The sequence below is a fragment of the Coloeus monedula genome (assembly GCF_965178545.1).
Source record: "Coloeus monedula genome assembly, chromosome: 11".
In the NCBI taxonomy this organism is placed as follows: domain Eukaryota; kingdom Metazoa; phylum Chordata; class Aves; order Passeriformes; family Corvidae; genus Coloeus; species Coloeus monedula.
Window position 1 is genome coordinate 20081105 of NC_138791.1, and position 23287 is coordinate 20104391.

Sequence of the window (23287 nt, forward strand, 5' to 3'; positions counted from 1 at the left end):
GATTGTAATACGGTTAATAATGGGAGTTCCCGGGTAACTCCCATGAGCTTCCGTGGGAGAACAGATCCCCATGATGCTGGGAAGGGATAACTGGAATAGGTGTTGCTGTTTCATTAGGTACAGGCAGGGCCAGTATTAAGGGTAGGCAAAGTAGGTGGTTGCCAACTCCAGCAGAAAAGCAAATCTCGAAAGGTTCCTTATTGTAATTGGCAGGAGGGATTTTTATTGTTAAGAAAATTAATGTGGGGGAGAAGCAGGACAAGAGAAAACGCTCCTGGTTCACCTCAGGAAGGAGGCTGAGCTGGTGATGTGTGGCACAGTGAATCCCACGCTGCTCCACGTTCTGCTGCAGGGGTGAATGTGAATGTGGCAAATGAGCTCTTCTGGGAAGGTCTTTGCCTGCTTCCAGCTCTCCAGGTAGAAACTTTCTGGGGTTTAGCTTTTGGAATTAACTTAGAAGCACTGTCAGGTTCTTTGGTAGCAGGATGGTGGTGACCTTGTGGTGGCTGTGCCTGGTGAGCTCAGCTCGTCACTCCGGCTCAGCGGGAGCCCTGGGTTTCAGTGGGAGGCCTGCCCTCGTTTGCACGGAGACAGAAGCAGAGGTGGAACCACGGGGTCAGCACCAGACAACAAATTAGCTTGACAAATGCTGCAACTCACTGAGCTGCAAATTACATCAACCCCTTTATTAATTTATATAACCCTGAGCATCCCCCAGGGGAGCGCTGGCTCAGTGGTTCTGAGCAGCCCTGGGGCTGCCCCAAGCTCTGCTCTGGAGGGTGAGGGCTGAGCCTGCCCTGCTCCCCGGGTGCCAGTGCCTGGCTGCTGTCCTGGTGCTGCCTTGGGCTCCCTTCCCCAGAGCAAGGAATGCTCTGGTGGGTGCTGGTGCTCATGGGCACTCAGAGCTGCATCTCCTTGGGAAGGGATGAATGCTCCATCCCCTCCCACACGTGTGGCAGCACAGCCAGGCTTTCCTCTGGTGCAGCAACCTTGGCACATGAGTGACAGTGCAGGAAATTGCTGAGGACTCATCCTGCAATGCTCGTCTCTTGTCTGCTCAGTAAAAATTCCATGTGCCGCTACTCTGCCTCACCTCCACTGCGTTTCGGGTTTTCTTGGTCGGTGGAAGTTAATGGCAAGTAAAGTCCCTTACATAACACCTCTCCATGGAGACTCTGCTCCTTTAATTAGGGATCTTCTCAAAAGTCAGCTTGCGTGACAAATTACCCACACGCACATGTTGGTGCTTTCAGCAGGGGAAGGTAAAATGAGGTTGACGACATTGGTTGTTTCAGGCAGTTTTTAAGTGCTGCCCCAAGGTGACACAATGCACGTCTGCCACTTCGGAGACTGGTGGTGCCTTTGTTCCCCTTTGTCCATTGTTGTCCCCCTAGGTGGGCTGCAGACACAGAGGGTGGGGTGATGGGAGTTGGCACACAAGGAAAGGGTGATTATTTTTCAGGAAAGAAGTGGGATTTGCTCCTGGCTTTAAGGCATCTGAGCAGAGTTGCTGCTCTTGCACAGAGGATGATGATGGGATGTGCTTCATAGCCCCCTCTCCCCAGCAGCTGGGTGTGAGATGAGGAGCAGAGGCCACCCTGACTTGAGACAGGTGGTGAACTGGAGAGTTGTGCCTCCATCACAGCATGGCAAGAGTGAATCCATGTTGTACGGAATGGTGGCTTGGAGCTCACCGTGAGCATGTGAGGCTCCTTTGAGATGTGACTGTGCAAAAAGCTTGTGGCTTTGAGCTGTTTGAACTTCCAGAGCTGTTGGTTGAGCCTCCCCAGAGGATCCGTGTGCCTTCCCTTGAGTGTTCTGTGGGGCTGGGGGCTGTGGCCGTGCTGCCTGTGGAAGAGGTGCCATGGACACAGAAATCCCAGCAGCCACCTCCTCATCAGTCAGGTTTGGTAGGAAATTCTGGCCTGGACTCACACAACTCTCCCATCCTAGCCTGGTCTTACTCCGCATTCAGACTCAGTTGACATTTCTCAACATTTTTCCTCGTGTTTTGCAACCAGTGAGGAAACCCCACCAGGGTGAATTGTGGTCTCCTTTTCTGTGCCTCGGACTGTCCAGGGATGATTGATAGTTATTTCATAATTGCAGGATTGGTGCAGAAAAGGAATTGAATGCAGAGCTATCCAGTTCTTTGTGGTTTTGGCACTCAGGAGACCCAGGGAAGCCCACTGGGGGGTACCAGCCACTGGAGCCCTTGGGTTGGAGAGAGCAGAGACTTCAAGACAAGTTTATGTCCTTGAGCTCATTGTAGCATTGGCTGTGAAGGACTGTGGACAAAATGTCCTGTTTGGTTGCAGGAACACTTTGTTTCTTTTTTTATGTGGCTGCAACTGCCCTGCAAAATGAGGGGGAAACTCTGCAAAACGTTACAGGAGTACTGGTGGGATAAAATGTAGGCTTAGTGACACAATAGTGCTTTAATTTGTGGTTTGGAGTTTTTAAATCAGATTTCTTTCAAGATTTGCAGCAGTCACAGATATCAGTGAGCACAGACAATTGTATATAAAGCAAAGGCTTCCGAGACAAGAATGTCGTTGGGTCACTAAACTTCTGTAAATAGCACTTGAGAACTTCTGATCATTGATAAAACAAGTCTTAAATTTTTTTGTTTCTGACAGGCAGAATTCTGTGATACAGGATGTTATATCTTTTTTTTTTCCGTTGTTTTAGTGATGCCTGTTTAGGAAACGAAAGCACAGCCAAGCAAGCTCTTGGAATGTGTTAAACAATCACCTGTGTCTTTCACTGTTTTAATGTGTTTTTCCTCAAGGTAAAATACACCATATGGTTTTTTTTTTACATTCTGAGTATGTTACAAACATGACATAAAAAAAAAAAAGTTGATAAGGACCTGCATCATCAACTGTGGGCAGAGATCTTGTCCTTTTGTGAAAGAGCCCTCTCCGAAAGGAAACCTTGTGCAAATCCTGACCTCCTTGATAGTGCAGCTGCCTTCCAAGGAAAGTACAGGGCCTGCAGTAGCCATGAAGAAACCTCTGTCCTGATGCTCTGTCACAGCCTGTGAGGAGACTGGGCTGCCAAGCCTGTAGGAGCACGCCCATCTCCTTGGAGTATATTTTAATGTATTTAGCACAGTGAAGTCTCAGTGTCCCACAGCTGTTGGATAGCACCATGCTCAGAACAGTCCAGCCCCTCTGATAATGCACTGTGAGCAATCCTTCCTGCAGGGGAGATTCCATTTTCTTTCAAGGCACTGGAATGCATGGGTGAGATTGAGGGTGGATGAGGTGAGATGGTAACGATACCACCTCAACTTTCCACTTGAGCTGCAGCTCCTGCTGCTTTCTGAGGTGTGTTTGGGCCATCAGTATTCCTGCAGCAGAACATCTTCCAGTCTTTTTTCCCAAAGGGAAGTCTTCCACTGGGTTTTGAGGTGCCCATCTGTGCGGTTGAGCAGTGTAGGTGGAAAAAAAGGAGAAGAGGCGCTGCCTCAGGGTTCAGCTGTGTCGTGGTGGCCTTGTATTGTTCACGCTTGGGTACCACCTCCTCTGTGGCAATCCTCTCAGCATTCCACTGGGATCCTGATCCTGCAAGGAGCAGGGAGATAAATCAGTAATTCTCCCAATTCCTCTCCACGGGATCCACGTCCAACATAAACTTTCAAGACGATCCCTAGCAGGATTAAAGTCCTCCCCGAGCAGGCAGAGGCAAAGCTATTCAGCAAAACAAGGTCATGCTGCCTTTTTTTTTGGTAAGCACAGGAATCAACAAAGCGCTGTTATATAACTTCTATTTATATCCCACTTGCTCACTAGCTGCAGGCACACAAGAGTAGCTGAGAAGGGAATTTAATGAGCTCTCAGGGCTTGCTCACCTTCCAGAGCGGGTAGGAGCCAGCTTGTTTTTGAAGTGCGTCAGCAAATGAAACTGGTGGTGGGTGGGTGGTTTGGGTAGGTGGACTGACTTGTTGCTATGGTTTTCTTTAATTCCTCTGTCTCTCAAGAAGATCTTACACTTTTATTTTTTTCTTTTGGGGAGTCTGCAGACTTCCTTGTTTCTCACACCTACACAGCGCTCGCCGGTTCGGTGGGGAATGGGATCCATGCTCCTGCCATGGCTGAGCTGAGTGACCCAGCACTGTGTGTTCCCACAGGGATGCAGGAGGAACCCAAATCAGCTCTGTGCTGACAGCAAGGCAGACCCCGAGTCTTCCATGCTCCCCAGGCCATCTGTGAGCCCAGACCCCACAGTCACATTTATACTTGTGGTTCCCCCACTGTGCCCTCACCACCAGTGTCACCTCATATTTCCAAGGGCTCACACTGGCTCTGGAAGGGTGTGAGGGAACTGTATCTCTGTGAGGTTTGTTCTTGCTTTCCTCTGTGAAATGACTTTAAGTTGCATCAAGATTTTTGGGTGTTGCAGAAAGAGAACAGGTAGGACACGAGGGCTCTTCCTGGTGTGGTTGTGCTGCTGGTCTCATTTAAAGCTGGTTGGGACACACAAGCATTTCCACAGGTCAGGATCTGTACACTCATCACCCCCAGAAAACGTTCCCCGCTAAGGTGGGCAGAACCCCCAGCAAAGAGCAGAGCTGTGCAGGATGCCGAGTGGATGCCCATGGCAGGGAGAGTTTGTCTTATTTGTGGAAAATAGAGCTGGGAAGTCCTCCTTCTGCTTTCAGGACAAAGTTTATTTTACAGTTTGCAAAAAAAACAGGCAATTGAGGTGTTCTGGCAGATTTTCCTTATGGGTTTATTTCAAACTGTGAAGTATGTTCAGTGTGAAATATTTCAGCTGCCATTTCCTTAAGCTATGCAAGACTAATGATATCCATCACTCGTGCCCAAAGTGATGGATCTCCAGCGAGCCAGGACGTAAGAGAGATTTCGAGAGAGAGGGATTAATGATATTTAAAATAAATAAATGAGGAGGGACTGAAAGCAAAGTTGGGTTGGAATTTTCTGCAGCAGAAGCCCTCACAGTATGTTTAGGCAGAATGTAGAAGGCTGGCATTTGTGCTTAATTCAGTGCTTGTGTTAGTGCAGTTCCCCTTAAAATGTGGCTTGTTTGAAGTAGTCCAGCTCTAAGAACTCGTCTGGGGGTGGCAAACTCTTCCTGCAGAGATGAAGTAGCACACAAGTTTTGCATTAGTTCGTGCTGGCCGGATAACCCGAGCGAGCTGAGGTCCCTGCAGTGATTTCTCTCTAGTGTTGGAATAAAATGTCCTGAGTTTAAGCCAGATTGCTGAGCTTTCTCCTCTTTCTGGAGGGACTTTCCTCTCTGAAATGTCCCTGGCTCGCCAAGTTCACGGGGTGTTTTCTGTGCGCTGGCATTAGAGAAATGGGGAAGGAGACGACAGCAGTTTGCTTTAATTGGTGAGGTGTTTGCTGGGGCTTTGCTTTCCCTGATTTCTTGGTAATCAAAAGCTTTTTTTGCTGGGGAATTCTTTGGGATGTGTTGGGATGGTCTGGCAGGGCTTCGTAGCTGATGAAACAGCTCTGGGAGGGTGCGGCCCCGGGACTGCTCCGAGCTCTGTGGGCTGACGGCAACCTCGGAGTGGCTCCTGCAGCCAAGGCAGCCCCAGGCCAGGCCAGCCCTCATGGGGAGCAAACACGGCTGTGCAGAGCCTGCTGAAACCCAGGGCTCGCTGCTGGGTTTTGGTGCTGTTCCTCACAGGATCAGACAGCCCAGCCCGGAACTAGCCTGGGGTGGAAAGTCAAGCTGTTCCATGAGACACAATCCAACTGTTGCTCCTTTTCTTGGCTGGCAAAACAGCCGTGACTTCAGGGCAGAGCCAGGTAATGGGGTAGGGAAAGGTGTTCCCAGTAAAGGGGACAGCACACACCAGCCAAACTGGTGAGTCTTTCAGAGGCAAGAGTAGAAATCAGCTGCCTTCAGCTGCTGCCTGGTTTCTTTTCCCATTTAACAATCCTACACTGGGCACAAGCTCACTCATCATTAAATTTACTGTGGATTAGTTACATTTATAGTGGATTACTTACCTGGGTCTGTCCTCTGTACACCTTGCACAAAGGTACCAGACTGCTGTGCTTTATGGTTTCACTCTCCGAAGGACAGATGTCAGTTCTGCTGGCTAAAATCCAATTTGTTACCAACTGCTGGTATGAGAGACACGTTAAGGAGCATTTGTCCCTCCCCTGTGGTTATCCTGCCTCCATAATCCCGCCCCCCTGAACTGCTGGGGAGTTAGCTGAGCTTCTCTTCCACTCATCATTAGAAATTATGTATATTACATATGTCAAAGGTCTCAGAATTAAGTTCTAATACCAGGAAATGTGCCTGTTCTTTGCTGATTTATTTTTTTTTAATGTGGTTCTACAATCCAGCTTGTTAATGATTTGCAATATTTAAGAACATGCCAAAAAATACCCACCACAGAAGATGATATTAATGCTGAATAAAAAGCCAGCAAGCAAAAATGGTATTTTCAGTTTAGCACGGAACGTTAGGTAAACATTTCACAGAGTGTGTAAATAGTCAGAAGGGGAGTCCAAGTTCCTGGGAATAACTACAGAAGAGACACAAACTTAAAAAAATATGAGTGACTGGAAGTTAGTGACATAAAAAGGAGCTTAACCACATGTTTCTAACAGTTTTTAACCACTGGACTAGACCACAGACAGACACAGTTCATCATCTCTGACACTTTCTCAAGAAAGGATTCTTTTCTCAAAAAAACACGTGGAACACAGGATGAGTTGATGAGGCAGCTCGAGGGGCTGCTGGTGCTCCAGGGTGGGCCAGGCTGTAGCTGGTCAAGGTGCTGCAATAGAAACTTGGCCTTCAATTTCTTCTCCAGAGAAATCCATCTCTGGGTTTGCAGCTTTGCTTCTGCATGCGTTGTGTGGAGCAGGAGATAGAGTCATAGGTGATGATGGTATTTATGTACCGAGCTCCTTTGCCCAGGGGGGATCCACTGGAGGGACAGAGGTGTAAGGGGGATGTCCTGCTGTGCATGAGGCTTCTGGCTGGAATTCTTTAGGAGCAGAGTTGGGTGATGGAGTGGGAAAGGAAGAAGTTACTCCACAAGTTTGCTGGTATCTGGTGTTAGGAGTTGATCTGCTCTGTGGTACTTTAATTGGATGTCAGGAGGAGCAGTGGTGTGGCTGCTTTGCAGACGTGGTGCCTGTGCTGGGTTCTCCTTCCATCCCCTTGAAACAATGAATGTGTGCAGGTGGTGGTTGCTCCCTCCTCAGAAGTGCTGGAGAGCTCTGTGGCGGTGTCCTTGCTCGCAGTGAGTGAGGATCTGTCCTGTCAGCCACTCGTGCTTGTCACGTGGGGTGGGTCTGGGTTTCCTTCTGTGGCTGTGTAATTAATTAATTACCATCCCATTATCTCGGGCGTTGTCGCCTCAGAGCAGCTGAGGTTCATTTGCTCGGGAGGTTGCTGTGCTCTGGAGATCTGCTGGGCTTCCCTGAGCTGTGGGCACTCCTAAAGCTCTTTGCTGAGCCTGAGAGCATGGGGCAGACCTCACGAGCTGCTGTGGCCCTGCCGTGGCTCCTGTCCAGGGGCAATGACTTAAAAGACATTAACAATGCAGGGTTGAAATAAAATGCAGTTTCATATTGCATGAGTTTAGCACTCTGTAAGAGTGCCAGAATGGTTTGGGTTGGAAGGAACCTTAAATATCATCTACTTCCAACCCCTTGCCGTGGGCAGGGACACCTTCCACTGTCCCAGGCTGCTCCAAGCCCCAATGTCCAGCCTGGCCTTGGACACTGCCAGGGATCCAGGGGCAGCCACAGCTGCTCTGGGCACCCTGTGCCAGGGCCTGCCCACCCTCCCAGGGAACAATTCTTTCCCAAAATCCCATCTATCCCTGCCCTCTGGCAGTGGGAAGCCATTCCCCTTGTCCTGTCCCTCCATGCCCTTGTCACAAATCCCTCTCTTGCCTTCACTGCCCGTGTCTCCAGTACCAGATGGAGCTGTATCTCCACTACCTCTCAGACAGCTTTTCCATGCTGGGACAGCCAGGCACAGCCTGTACTGGTTTGTTATGGGACACAGTTCCCTGCCCTGCAGTAGGTTTTTAGGAGCTCCCAAGCCCCAGTGTGATGGTGACTGGATCCTCAGGGATGGCTGGTGTCAGATGCTGCAGTGTCAGGGCTATGTTTAAAGCTCTTTTCCTCAAATCCCACAGGAGTGTGGAGGTTGGCTGTTCCTCCACACTTGCTCTTTCAGCAGCCTGTGGTTCCATGGTGTCTGTACACAAGCCAGGACCCCAGCAGACGGTGCTCTAAAATGGCCACTCGATTTCCGTTTTAAAAAGGGAGATTTCTCCACTTTCTTCTTTGAGGCTATATCTGTAAATAAAATTTTAGGATTTCTGTCATAATTATCACCACCCGTTACCTGCTCAAGCGCAACTTGCAAGATCACACCTCTTAAAATACAGTATCTTGGGAGCTGGCATGTGGTTGATTCATATGTGTGAAGGTGTTAGGCATCCTGACCTAAACTGAAACAATCATTTGGTGACACCCCTTCAATGTATGCACAGCATGCACAAAAAGCTTTACTGGAAATGCTCCTTTCATTTGGGTTTTTTTTCTCTGAAGCGCAGTGGAAACTCAGTTAAGAAGCTTGAAAAGACGACAAAAATCAAGTCTGTCAGCAAGTAGTAATTACTCTCATAAAAGGTATTTCTTTAGTGTGGTTCATTAAAAAAAGGCTTTTCCTTCAGCACGGCTTCATCATAGGGAAACTCCTTCTGTCTGGGCTCTGGAGATGTGGCAGCCAGGTCACGGCCATCGCTGCCTGATGTGCAAATCGTGGGATTTTTCGGAAAGTGCTTGGCCTTTCTGGAGCCCGTGGCTTCTGCTGGTCTATCTGTAAATTGTTGTTATTGTTGTTGTTACTATTTGTAATCTTGGTAGAGTGAAATTTGCAAGATGCTCCTCAGATCCAAACTCTTCTTCTCTCTGTCTGTGTAGCCACCAAGTAACAGAGTTAGTTCAGGCTTGGCTGCCTCAACCACCCAGTTATTGAGGGGTTTGGTTGTTGGTTAGCCTCACCCTCCTCACCAGGAAGGATTTCTTGAATATATCTAATCTAAATCAGCCCTCTTTCAGTTTAGAGCCATGGGAACACATTATGAGAAAACACTCAAATTGTCGGTATAAAGGCTTGGATTAGATATTTTATTTTTACTGTACCAATACTAATAAATGAATTGGGCACCCAGATCACCAGGTGGCACATCACAGGCCCAGCACTGGGCAGAGGGCATATCCTGCAGTGCTCTGGCACCTCTGCTTTGCTGCACTCTGTGGGTGGGTCTCAGGAGGGGGTACTGCTGTGACTGTCTTTGTGGATTTGGGATGTCTGTCCTGGGTTGTTCTCCTTTCTCTCCTCTCTCTCAATCCCTAGCAGTAAACAGAATCTAGCGAGTTTACCTGAGGTGCCGAGGGCAGGTGGGAGGTGCTGCAGTGGTGGGAGGGACATCTCGTGAATATTGACCATGTTCTTTAAATAGCCACACTCCTGCTCTGCCTGTAATCAAAGACACAACTCTGGGAGTGTTCAAAGTCACTCCCTGTGTTCTCGGTGCAGCTGCTGGGGAGTGATCAAAGGCAGCAGCAGCCACGGCCCCGTGTGCTCCACAGCAGAGCGGGCAGGATATATTGCTATTCCCATTTTAATTTGTTTTTTCAATAAATCAGGCTTCATTCCTATTCATCATGTAAAGCTGTTGGCTGGCGAGCCGCTGCAGAATGCTAACTAATTTCATAATGCTCTGCATAAGGTGACCCACTTACAAGTTCATCCTTCAGTCGTGTTTAAGCTCTGGTCTTGATTTATGTAACAGCATATTGGTTTCATCAAGAGTTGTCTGATCACTCACTGTGTTGGCTCCTTCTTGACCTGTACATGATTTGTATTCTCCTCGATTTTAGGGAGAACTTTCTGTCTCTGTGCACATATGTGCAGAAGAAGAGTAATAAACCTTCTTAAAAGTAGTGCTTTGAGTTTTTCTGTCACTTAAAGATATATTGGAGTGGGAACTAAAAGGAGTTTTAAGGAGCCTGCTGCAGGCAGGGCAGGGGAAGCTCAGCAGGAGATGTCCCTCATGGCATCACCCTGTTTTGTACGTTTTTGGACTGTGATTAACATTGGCTGTTGTGTGTTGAGTCACAGTCCCTTGGATCTGAGGGTGGGAAGGCAGGACGATTCTTCCTCCTCTGTAATTTGCTCATACCCTTTTGTTTCTGAACTGAGAATCAAATTATAGGGAATTCCCTTCTCCTTAATTCGTGGTACTTACCTTATCTCCCTTGTTGAGAGTGAGGTGTGCTGCCCAAGTGTATCAGGCTGGTGTGATTTATTGCCCTCACTTCTCTTTAAATCTGTATTTGAAGCTGTTAATGAGGGGTTTAACAAAGCTGAGACACTGGGGCTGCCTTACAATAAACTACAAGTTTCCGTTGCTGTGAGTTTCAATTTGCTGACGACTAATGAAGCTCCTGGTCCTGCAGGATACCACACGGTGCAGAAAGGTGGAATTGTCTGGGTTCAGACCTGTGTGTGGAGCTACAGATGCTCTTCCTTTTCCCTTGTAGCATTCCTTCTTCTGCCGGCTGACAGAAGATAAGAAATCCGAGAAGTTCTTTAAGGTTTTTTATGATCGCATGAAAGTGGCACAGCAGGAAATCAAGGCAACTGTCACAGTCAACACCAGTGACTTAGGAAACAAAAAGAAAGATGAAGACTCAGACAGAGATGTCCCCAACAGGAAAAGAGGTAATCCTCAGTCGTTCCCTTTCTGAACTGACAGGGGAGTACAGTGTGTTTTGAACTCGTTTCAACTGATACAATAATGCTCTGATCTCTGATCCCACAGAGCAAAGTTCAGAGATCAGTGGTGCCCTGGCTCAGGATTTCAAGAGCTTCATCCCTTCTTCAACTATTTGTGAGGTTGTGCTATTGAAATGAGGAAAAGTCTTTTTGAGCTGAGAGTCTGCTGCCTTGTCTCGTGACAAGCTGGCCAAATCTGAGCCGTAGTAATGACCCTGGACTGTGGGTTGTGGTCAGCGCCTTCTCTAACAATAAGTGAAGAAATCCTAATTTTGTTCTGAAGCAGGTCCTTTTACCATAACTCTGGCTAGTGCTAGATGTGTGTGCCCTAACCAATTAATCCCCAAATTTATAACCCTGCTGTGGCTGGTGTACAAGGTGCAGAGTGTGACACGAGCCCCTCACCTACACTAAACGTACTCACCAGGGAGCTGCTGCTCAGCAGCTGGGCCTGCGGGTGAAGCTGCCGTGGGCACGTGTGAACAGATCTCCTGGCCCCCTTTAGCCAGCTTCCCTAAGGGAGATGTGTCCTTGTGTGTTGTAGTGAGGGAGCCCATGACCCAGATCACGGAGGAGGTGCGGGACCAGCTGCTGGAGGCATCTGCGGCCACGCGGAAGGCGTACAACACGTACCGCAGGGAGGCCGACCCCGAGGAGCACTACTCGGCGGGAGAGGGAGCCCAGGCTGCGGCAGACAAGAGCAAAGACGAGCTGGAGATGAGTGCTGTCATCTCCATCATGCAGCCCATCCTGCGCTTCCTGCAGCTGCTCTGCGAAAACCACAACCGGGATTTGCAGGTACCGCCTGGCTCCGGGCAGGTGTGCTCGGGGTGCCTTGTGCGTTCACTGCTGCCACACCATTATCCCTAATCCCAGGCCTCTTTAAATGGATTATGCGACCAATTATTCTCTTTGCTCTTGAAGTTAATCCAAAAAAAAGTACTTAGACCTTGCTGGACTGATATGAGGAAGTCCATTTATCCAGTGGTCTTTGGAAGGTGCATAAAAGGTGGTGGGATCAACGCTTCTTGGGGTTTTTAAAGAGCATATGTTGAAAGCAAGCGTTGAACTGTAAAGTTGCTGATTTGCTTTTGAGAGGGGAGGGAAAGAAAGAAAAATCATGTAGGAAAATGAAGAGGGCATTGGGACTTTGGTTCCTCAAGCTTAACTTTCCAGTGACCAAGTTCTCCTGGGTTTTCATGGATCTCTTCATGTGCCTAGAGTTGAACACATGGTGAAGGTGTCGGGAATGCCTCAGCTGGAGATGAATCTGCTGAGGGACAAGAAGGGTTTCTAGGTTGTGTCCACACAGGAGGAATTAGGGAGGGGGGGGTTTGCTGTGGAATGGGCGGGGTCCTTGGTGCCAAAGGACGTGGAGAAGGTCAGGGAGCTCAGTGCCACCTTCACTTTGCTCTTCACTGGTAAGACTGGCCTTCACCAACCCTACATCCCTGACACCCTGGTGAGGTCTGGAGCAAGGGAGACTTACTCTTGGTGGAGAATTGGGATGGGAAACATCTAAACAAGCTGGATGTGCATTTAAACAAGCTGGATGCCCCAGGCTGTATGTGGCCAGTCCTGGACTCCCAAGTCCAGCAGGGAGTCTCAGAGATGACTGATGGGTAAGGAGAGGCAGGGTGAGCTGAGAGAAGTCAGGCTGGAGAGCAGAAGGCTCAGGGTCTCTCACCATTTGTGCAAACACCTGATGGGGGATGTGGAGAGGAGGGGGCCAGGCTCTGCTCTGGCTGCCCCATGATAGGGGCTGGAGTTTGCAGTGTCCAAAGGTCCTGGCAGCCTCAGCTGTCCTGTGCTGTCCTGGGATGTGTTTGTAGAATTCCAGGGAGCCCAGAGCAGATTCCCCCTTACAGAGGGGCTGCAATTCAGATGATTTTTGTTCAGCGCAGCCACTGCTGCTGGGTTGGGATCGAGAAGCTGGTGAGGTGCTGTACAATGTGCTAAATGCCCTCATAAAGAGTAATAATTGCCTTGATTGCACATTGTTCCCTGGCCGGCAGGAGCGTGGGACCCTGCGTGAGAGCTTTGCAGAGCTGCCAAATCGCTTCCTCTGAGCGGGAACGTCCCGGCAGCACGTGGGATCACAGCTGCATGGAACCGTCCCCGTGCTCCAGCCTGGCATTCTGGGAGCATCTCTGAGTGCCCAGGTTATATACATCAGCCTTTCCCTCATTTTTAAGAAAAAGAGCTCTTTGATGTGTGTTTTGTCAGAGGGTTTTCCTGCCGCTGGCGGTGTCGGAGCCAAGCAGGCCGGCGGTTCCTGTGGCACGATTCCAAACCGCACGCACAGGATCCGCTGCTGCCTTTGGCGAGGCACCCGCAGCTATAGGAGCGCAGTTGAATTCCAGCCAGTGCACAAACTTGGCCTGAGCTCTTCCCTGTCCTGAACAATTAGATTTCCCAAACAGCAGGTAGTCGTAGTCAGCTCTGAGAGAAAAAGGGATTTCTCTTTTTTTTAACAAAAAAAAAAAAAAGGCGGCAGAACAATTTTTCCAGTGTAATCCTCTTGCTGCCTGCCTGCCTGCCTCGAGGTTTGTCCTTCTCCCTCAGCCCCGAAGGGGAGGCAGAAGTGTCTGATCCTCCAAAATCTTGGTGTCTGCAGCTGGTGCATGCAGCTGAGCTCCCTGCAGCAGTGCCAGAGGACTCGCTGCCTAAAGGAACAAGGAGGGACTCTCCTGGAGTCTGTGTGTGTCCCAGAACTGCACGTTATATTTGAATGAGGAGTGAGTTGGGATCAGCTGCCCGGTGCAGCTGTGGGCTGGGCACACCGAGCCTTTCCAGGCTGTTGGCAGCTGTGGGAGCTGATGTGCAAACACAGGGAGCTGCAAGTCATGCAGGATGAGCTGCTGTGTGTCAGAGGAGGAGGTCTCTGGGATGCTCAGGCAGCTGCAGTGCTGTGCCCTCTGCATCAGTCAGTCCTTCCCTTCCCAGATACAGCCCGTTTGCTCCATGTGGATGTTGTTCCCTCCAGCCCTCCATGGGGCTGGAGGAGCTGCAGTACCCTCTCCATATGAATGCAAGGACTGGGATGAACATGTGGGTGCATATTTTCCACATGTTCCAGCTGAATCTGCCTGCGGCTGCTCATTCTGGATGCAGGGTCTCTCAGAGGGTCCACACCTCGGGGTCATTCCCAGGAGAGCAGTGGGATGGCACACTCAGTACTGAAGGGTTGTGTTCCCCCTCTGTAGCCTGTGAGATGCTCTGGATGACAGAAAATGAAGAGCTCACTCTGTCCTGGCTGAGACAGCAGTGGACACTTCCTGGGCAGTTTATCACAGTGCAGCAGGGGTTTGTTTTCCACAATTTTTTCCTTCCCCTTGTTCCTTCCCGTAACAATGCACTCCCTCCCACCTCCTGGGCCTTATTCTTCTTCTCTCCTTATTGACTGGATCAAGCAGCTCAGGTACAAGCCTGGCTGTAATCAGAATAAATGCTGTGCTGCAGCCAGGGAGCATTTTACTTCCTCACTTTGGGTATTATCCTTTTGTTTTGCTTTTTTTCCTGGAGGGAAGGCACGAGCTCCGATTTCTGTAGGATCAACCTTTTTTACATTCTGACAAGTTAATCAGAAGTCAGGATACTAAATGAGCAATCAGCTGAAATGTGCTGAATCACTGTCACCTTTAGTCTGCATTCATGACAGCGTTTTCCTTTTTTAGCTTTGCCTTCCATTGAATCTGCAATTTCTCTCTCTGTTTGCCTTAAAAGATTCATTAGTCTGACTCAGGCAGAGACAGCCAGGGACCAGTGCTGCTCTCTGGGCTGGCAGGAAAGGCCCTGCTGGTTCTGTACTTCTATTCCTCTGAGGGGCTTTTCACCCTGGAATTGTTGTTACCTGCTGGAATTAAGCTAAATAAGAGTTTTCCTGCTGAAACTTCAAGGAAAAGCAAGTGGTAGTGGCTGCTGGTCTTTGCAGCACTGCTGGGAATGCACTGGCAAACAGCATCCGAGTCACTGAGAAATTGGGTTTCTTTAGTTGTCCTTTAGTTTTGGATGGGTTTGGTGCTTTTTTTCATTTGGAATACAGGAGAGCAGACAGCTGTTAAATCCACGCCGAGAAATCTGGCTTTTCATTCGAGGAGCTGCTCCTAATCAGCAGCCTCAAGCAGGAATTACAGTAATTATGTGGGAAGAAATGCAGTGGAGAGAATTCCATTTCAAGGCACCTTCCTTCATGATGTGGACTCAGGTGCCTCTTGTGCAGGTGGAGCTGCTGAGAGGCCCCAGCCAGGGAATCACTGCTTCCACCTTGGAGAGAGGTCTGGGAGGAGGGAGCCTTGAGCGATGGTTGGCAGGGAAATGCAGCAGGTGGAGTGAAGCTTCCAGGCCCTGGAGAGTTTCCCAGAGTGCCTGTTCAAGGCTGGGTGTCAGGCTCTAATGGATCTCTCTTTGTGAGATGTTTATGGGATGCACTCTGTTTATTGCTGTACAACGTGAAGCCAGCAAGCTGCTCAGGAGAGCAGCACATTGCAAATAAGCCCTGAAAAGAGGCTTAAACTGTTTGTACAGTGAAACCAGAGCAATCCACCATGCAGTGCACTTGGGGATGGATGAACTTAATAAATACTATCAGCCAAACAGCAGTTTGCATGGCCTTGCCCCTCCCTCATGGCTTTGACACTCTCCTCACAGAATTTCCTACGCTGCCAGAACAACAAGACAAACTACAACCTGGTGTGTGAGACACTGCAGTTCCTGGACTGCATCTGTGGGAGCACAACTGGGGGCCTTGGACTTCTGGGTCTGTATATAAACGAGAAAAACGTGGCACTGATCAACCAGACGCTGGAAAGTCTGACCGAGTACTGCCAGGGGCCCTGCCACGAGAACCAGGTAATGAATCCAGAGCTGTGAAATGTCTCCCCCTTCCTCCCTGGGCCCCAGCTCTGCCAGACCACTGTTGTCTTATAACACTGCCCACTTTACTTACCCTGCAAGTCTGAGGATTTTTTCCTTTATAAACTCCTCATAATCACCTTGTCTTTCTCAGGGAGGAAGAGGAGTTGAAACACTCAAAGCAGTGGAATATTTCTGCTTTGCTAAGATTTGTTTCATTAGACTTGATAGGGAGAGTGGGGAATTTCTGTTCTTCATAGAATCCCAGAATGGTTTGGGTTGGAAGGGACCTTAAAGCTATGGGCAGAGACACCTTCCACTATCCCAGGCTGCTCCAAGCTCCGTCCAACCTGGCCTTGGACACTTCAGGGATGGGGCAGCCGCAGCTGCTCTGGGCACCCTGTGCCAGTTTCTGCTTATTTTCTCCATTTCCTTATTACTTGAACCATAATATTTTCCTGAAAGACTGGAATGTGACTTTCCTGCCATTCTTGTCTCTGCAACAGAATGTGTGAGGCTGTGCATGCCAGGGAGAACTGTCAGTGTCCCTCTGCTCTCTGGATCAGGTGGAATAAAACCCTTTAGGAGTTTTAGGTGTGCACCTCAATGAGCAGGGCTCTCTGGATTTTGAAGCCAGCAAGCTGCTGTTTGTACATTTGAGTTACAGGCCACTCCAAAAGCAGGGCTGAAGGGTAGGCAGAAGGTGACGGAAATTCCCGTTCTTTGTGTAGACAGGACTGAAGTAGGTGTTGATTGGCACATTTATAGAAAGAAAACTCTCCCTAATCTCAGTAAAACACTGTTCCTCCAGCCTGGACAGTTTGGCATGGAAATGCTTAATTTATCAGCTCTGGTTCTTCGTGCTTCCTGGGGCCGGGGACTCCAGTAGGACCATGGCTGAGGAGAGGAAAAGCTTGGAACAAAATGCCTTAATCTTTTGTTGTTGCACTGCCTGGAGCTCTCTGTGCAGTTATCCATCTTGGGCAGCCCACGAGGTGATGACAGAGGGGACTCTGCTGCTCTGGCAGGGTCACCAGCCCAGGCTGTGTTTGTAGTGCAGGCAATTAGTGAAGTCTGATGACTTTTCTTTGGACAGAACTGCATTGCTACTCACGAGTCCAATGGCATTGACATCATCACAGCATTAATTCTCAATGACATCAACCCTCTGGGAAAGAAGAGGATGGACCTCGTGTTGGAGCTGAAGGCAAGTGAATGTTCTGTGTGAGGCACGTTAACAGTGAGATGGAACATAATTTTATTGTTGGAATTATGTGGGTGTTTATTATATCCCAATATTCATAAGTGCCCAAAAATTATATCCATCAGTGAGCTGGAGGCAGTGCCCAAAGATTGTTTGTCACAGGTATTTAATCTTTCAAATGATGACATGGAGCCGCCAGTTCTCAGATGGAGGATGCAGGCAGTCAGAATACGCTGAGGAATCCTAAAACGATTTCCTGTAAAAAATTTAAAGCTGATGAAAACTGTTCTGTTGTTGCTGAGCTTTTACGTGGACAATGGAAGTGAAATTCCTCATGTTGCAACTACTTTTCTAGTATTTCATTGGTGTTTTTTAATCGGTTGCTGTTAAATCATCAACAGTTCTTCAGGGCTGTTCATATCAATGCTGAAATAATTAGCCCTGGTGTTGGTTTCAAAACACAGGAGCAGGTTCCCCTCTAGCAATGGCAGTCCCAGAGCACCCTTGCTTCAGCCTGTGCTTGAGAAATATTTCCTTTCTGACTTACTGCCCTGACTGGCACTGCAGTGTCTCCTTGTTTTTCGTTGCCGACTCACACCATTATTATGGGTAATGTGGGTTTTTTATTATTGTAAATAAAAAATGCTTTTAGACTCGATTAGCATTATACTTCAAAATTAAATACTTTTATTGGGTTTTATTGTCAGGCATGATGGATTTTAATCTTAATTGTTTGTATTAATGTAGTCTGGTGCCTTGTGGTAGTTTCCCATTTCCTCCCTGTGTTCCTTGGCGTGAGCAGACTGCAGAGTGATTTCAGTTAAGAGCAGCAAAGCACGTCTGTGTCTTCAGCCCTGGCTGTCCCTTGATTTAATCAGCAGCATCTTCAGCAGAGCTGAGCTGCACCATTTGGGAGCTCAGAGCTTGTGGTGATGCTGCAGTGTCTTTAAACCAAAACAAAATAACACGAGCATGAAACAGCAGCATTTTCAGAAATCCAGACCTTGGCTGGGATTAATTTAATGTCATTCGATAAGTAGGATTTGGGGAATAAACTGCTAAAAAATCCTTTTAAGTTGTATAGGTCAGTAATTAGAGGAAGGGGGGGGCTTGGTGAGGTGAGGCTGTGGGAGCCCTGAGCTGGCTGGCACAATCTGCCTGTGGTGGCTGCTGGCTGGGGGACCCAGGTCCCTGAAGCCCCTCTGGCAGCAGAATGCTGCCACTCAAGCTGGGTACCCTCATTGTTTGGCTCCTGGCAGTGATTCCGTTGCTTTTCCCTCCCGTCAGAACAATGCTTCCAAGTTGCTCTTGGCCATCATGGAGAGCAGGCATGACAGTGAGAACGCTGAGAGGATCCTCTACAACATGAGGCCCAAGGAGCTGGTGAGTCCTGGGATCACTCCCGAGCTCCTGACTCATTTGTACAGGAGACAGAGAAATGAAAATTCCTCGAGCCCCAAGAGCTGTCCAGGAAACCATAGCAGGGTTTTGGGGCTGGTTAGTGGATGGACCGGTGAAAACACAGGCTGGAAATCCAAAGTACAGCCAAAGCACCACTGACTTGTCCCGGTGCTCGGGGCTGCGTTGGCGCCAGGGTCAGAACGTGATGCGGGTGCAGAGAGGGTGGCCTGGAATATGTTACCTTCAGGGGAACGTGAGGTTCAGTTTCTTGTGCCAGTGAGCTGGGCTGAAGCTGAGTTCAGACCTCCTGTTTATCCTGGATGCTTAGAAACCCACTGCCCTTCCTTTAAATGTCCCTGCTCTGCTCCCATTCCCTTCCATAGGAGTGCTGAGGGTGTGCTGCCCTCAGCAGCTCCCACCCTTTGCCTGAGCCTCCTCTCCTTGCCTCTGCCTCCTTCTCCAGGTGGAAGTGATCAAGAAGGCTTATCTGCAGGGAGAAGTGGAGTTTGAGGATGGAGAGAACGGGGAAGATGTCGCCGCATCTCCGAGGAATGTGGGACACAACATTTATATCCTGGCTCATCAGGTAGAGTTTCACCACAAGTCACAAACTGGGGAAAGCCAGAGTTTTCCCTGTTTTCATGGTTCATCTCTGAGAGAAACTCACTGCACATTCTCTTGTCATCAGAGCAAATCCAAATCTTAATCAGAAACAAAAATAGTACAATACAAGAAAATCTGGGAATTTTCTTTTATAGTGGGAAGCAGGCAGGCTCTGGACAGAGTTCCTGAGGACACGTGGCTCAATTCTTGGCAGCACCGAGCAGCAGTGTATTGTTTTTCAGCTGTATCAAAGGTTACTTTATGCTCCCAAAGAAATGCTACTCACAGATCAATTAAAGTGTAATCAGAAATCTCGGTCCTTGCCACATTCTCTCTCTGCTGGAGCCAGGCAGGGCCATTGTACTGATACAATGTGTGTTTGAAAGGTAAAAAACCAAAGGGGACAAAAACATACCTAAATGTACTTAATGTATTGATGCTGCATCTCTCCCTGCATTAGAGACTTCCTGTTCCTCCAGCATCTGAGCAGACAGACCCTCACTGTGCTGCAGGATGAATTTGGAGCACCCAGCAGCATTTTTGGAGCAGTGCTCTGTGCATCTGCTGCTCAGCTGGTGCAGATTTTCTCTTTGTCTCTGCCTGGATCCTTGGTGATGAGCACACCTTTGGGTTAGGGTGGTGTAGAAGGACAGACCAAATGTGAACGTTCAGAAAGATTCCAGGCAAAGGGTGGGAGAGGATGGGGAAAAGAGGAGTACAACACTGGCATTAAAGAAATACATATTTGAATCATTCTGACTTGCTCCCAAAATAGAGCTGCAGGGTGTCTGGTTGGAACAGAACAAGCCTTCTGTCAACTTTGCCCTTTCCTAGCAGCTGACTGCGTACTATTTCTTTTTTTATGCCAAAAATCAGAAATTTAATATCACAGAGAGACATCTGGTGTCTCCCACTCCCTGTGCATTCCTTTATTTTAGTTGGCTCGCCACAACAAAGAGCTGCAGAACATGCTGAAGCCGGGGGGTCAGATCGAGGGGGACGAGGCGCTGGAGTTCTACGCCAAGCACACGGCACAGATCGAGGTACCGGGAGCCTGCAGGGGCTGAGCCTCCCAGGAGAGAGCCAGGGAGTGCAGCCCCAGTGCATTATTGACGGTGCTGTCGTGGCTCTGCCTGCCTGTGTGTGGACTGTTGTCTCTGATACAGAACATAAATAGAGAGTTATTTATTTAATTCCCTGGCAGTGGTGGGGGGAGCTATTCCTGAGCTGTCATGTGTGGGCTCGGGGATGGAGCTGAGCAGAGCTCTCTTGGCAGGAGGAAGTGTGGCTTCGCTTCTGTTACATTTTGGCCGGTGCTATTGCTGAATCCAGAAAGTTTGTGATAGCTTTTGCCACTCTTTCTGGATTCAAATGACAGTTTGGCCTCATGTGCCATCTAAGAGCTTTATAAAAGTAAAATGTTCACAAATATGGAGATTTCCTAGAGAAGCTGTGGCTGCCCCTGGATCCCTGGCAATGTCCCAGGCCAGGCGGGACAGGGCTTTGGAGTAGCCTGGGACAGTGGAAGGTGTCCCTGCCCATGGCAGGGGGTGGCACTGGATGGGCTTTAAGGTCTTTTCCAACCCAAACCAGTCCATGGTTCTGTGACTTCCCAAAACTCTGTAATCAGCAATACAGAATTAACTGTTATTCCTTGTACTTGCCCATGGCTCAAATTTGCCAGCATTCTTGAATTGGGCCACCACATTGCTCTGAAATCCATCCCAGCTCTGGTGCAGGATTCACTGGGCCCCTTGGATATCCCAGCTAAGACCAGTACTGCCAGAATAAGACCACAGCATAGAAATTACAATTTTGGAGCTAAATGTAGACCTGCTTTGAAGGGTAAATTAAATGAAATCTGTGTCGAGCTGCTGTTCTTTGGAAATGCGTCTGCATGTAGCTGGTTTGAAAGGGGGAGCAAAACAGGCAGAAAACCAAGCAATAAAAGCATTTAAACACTGGGAAGGGCTCACGAGGCTGCTGTGCAGATTGTCAGGTCGGACCGCACCATGGAGCAGATCGTGTTCCCCGTGCCCAGCATCTGCGAGTTCCTCACCAAGGAGTCCAAGCTGCGCATCTACTACACCACGGAGAGGGATGAGCAGGGCAGCAAGATCAACGACTTCTTCCTCAAGTCAGAAGACCTCTTCAATGAGATGAACTGGCAGAAGAAGCTGCGAGGTAGGTCGGTGCTGCTCCGCGTGGGGCAGAACGCTGAGGTCAGGATTTTGGGATTTGAAACGTTGGCTGGGCAGCAGATGGTTCCCCAGTGGGGCAGCAACCTCGATCATTGTTCGCAAGAGCTGCTCTGTGCACGATGGCAGGATGCTGGGATAAAGGCAGGCTGGATGCTGGAGCAGGAGGGACCCTCTGGAGGGGATGCAGGGCACAGCGGAACGGAGCAGCACAGGTCGTCCCTTTTGAGATCCAGCAGGAAGGAACAAATGTGTGGAAGAGTAGCTGAAATGGGAAGGAGGCAGGGAGAGAACCCAGCTGAAGAGAGCAGTGGCCTGTGCCAGAGGCAGGGAGGAGTAAGGCTGGGGAATGCAGCAAGGTTGGACTTGGTGATTGTAAAGGTCTTTCCCAGCCTTGATGATTCTGTGGACTTAGGGCATCTCTAGGAATGGAGATGTTTAAGAACAAGTTAAAGATCGATTTCTCAGTAGTGGTAAAGTAGAATTCATCCTTTTTTGGCAAGTAGACTGGCTGACAGGTTGATAAGTCCCTTCCATCCCTATGATGCTAGAATATCTGAAAGCAGGTGTTTTCAAGCACTGATTTTCCCTGAGGTTCCTGCTGGCAGCTGGGAAATCCCTTACAATGATATTCTGATTCACACAGTGCCCCCACATCCCCCCATAAACCTTCTAGCTCATTTGCTTCATATTTTTGTTCTTGTTTTGCTGAAGGCCAGATGCTGCAGCTGAGGCTCAGTGGGCAGTGCTGAGACTGACCAGCAATGACCTTGTGAAATGTGAGACAGGGCAGGTCCTTCCTGCTCAAGTCAGCCCCTGCCATCTGCCACCACTGCTGCTCCCCTTCCCTGCATCAGCTCCACTTCAGTGTTTAGTGCAAGAGCAGGACTGGTCTGGAACCCCCTCTTGGAGCAGATGTGGGACGGCTTCCAAAAATCTGAGAGCTCTGCAAGAAATCTGGGACTATGACATCCTAAACAAATTGCAACTTCAACAGCATCCATATATTCTGTTAGATTTTGTTGCTCCAGTCACTTTGAGGCTGTCTCCAAGCAAGCTGTGAAGGCATTCATCATTAACAACAGACCACAAATTAGCCAAGATCCACCTGCAGAAAGTGGAGAATATTTCCTTTTTTTTTCTTTAAAAAATGGGGATCATTTATTCTGTCTCTAATATTCAGGTCTTGTCTGGCCTCTGAGTGACTTTTTATGTTCATACAATTGTTTCTCACATCTTCAGTAAAGTTTGTGTTGGAGCTGTGACCTCTGGCATTTCTGTGTGTGCTCATGTGATGCCACTTAGAGTTTATTCAACCTTCAAAAAGACTTCTGAAATAAAGACCCATGTACTTCTCCCTTCAGCTCATGGTGCTGGCCCATAATCTGAGCACCAGAAGTCTCTTAAGCGTTAATTAAGAATGGAAATGAGCTGCCAAAGCCAGGCAGAAGCCCTACACAGGCAGAGAGTCAGTGTCCATCCCCAAAGGAAAGTGTGAAGTTAAACCTGGGCCTTTATAATCACCCTTCCTGTAACAATTTCATAGAAATCAATTCAACCTGCTTACAAATTTTTCCTGTTAAGAGGAAATTGAGAAGATTGAGACATTGTGGAATTCTTTACCCCTTTGTTTGCTAGGGGTGTTGGAGGAGGGGATTTGCTGGAGAGACATGGTGGCTATTGCAAGGCTCAGAACTGCTGCATGTAATAAATTACCCTTCAGCCCCAAAGTCTGCATTTTCAGCTTGTTCCTAAATTTTACTGAGAGCTTTTTCATTGCTCTCTGGTATCTAAACATGCTGCCTCCTTTCACTAGGGCAAAACAGTTCTTTCCCTTCTTTGAGACCATTTTTAATGAATTTTTTCCCTACTCTAGATTTCAGGAGGACACAATCTGCTGTGCAGTAAGCCTGCAGGAGCTAAAATCAGGGGGATTTAGCCTGGATGCAGAGGGAATTACTGCAAGGCAGCTTCTTGGCTTCCTTTTTGACTTAGGGTTTACGACCACTTCAGAAAAGGAATCTTTCTGCTTTCTGCCTCTTGGTTCTGGCTGCAGGGATTATTAAAATTAGGAGTCTTTTTGAGAAGTATTTCTGTGTAACATTAAGGATTTAAATGTGCTGTTGGACTGTGCGTTGAGCTCAGTGCAGATGTGCTGAGTCCTTTGCCCCCGGGGTGGAGGGAAGGCCAGGGAGCTTCACCCCCTGGTTATTCTGGGGCTGTTTTG

At 48.6% G+C, this 23287-nt stretch overlaps 1 protein-coding gene across 1 annotated transcript in view; it reads left to right on the forward strand.

Annotated features, from left to right (window-relative positions):
- The window catches only part of ITPR1 (inositol 1,4,5-trisphosphate receptor type 1), a 159998-nt gene that overhangs the window by 108113 nt on the left and 28598 nt on the right, over positions 1–23287 (forward strand). The window contains exons 41-48 of the mRNA XM_082288495.1: positions 10566–10746; positions 11345–11598; positions 15451–15651; positions 16751–16861; positions 18146–18241; positions 18723–18845; positions 19801–19905; positions 20854–21046. Coding sequence (XP_082144621.1) covers positions 10566–10746; positions 11345–11598; positions 15451–15651; positions 16751–16861; positions 18146–18241; positions 18723–18845; positions 19801–19905; positions 20854–21046 — 1264 coding nt within the window. The remainder of the gene's footprint in view (positions 1–10565; positions 10747–11344; positions 11599–15450; positions 15652–16750; positions 16862–18145; positions 18242–18722; positions 18846–19800; positions 19906–20853; positions 21047–23287) is intronic.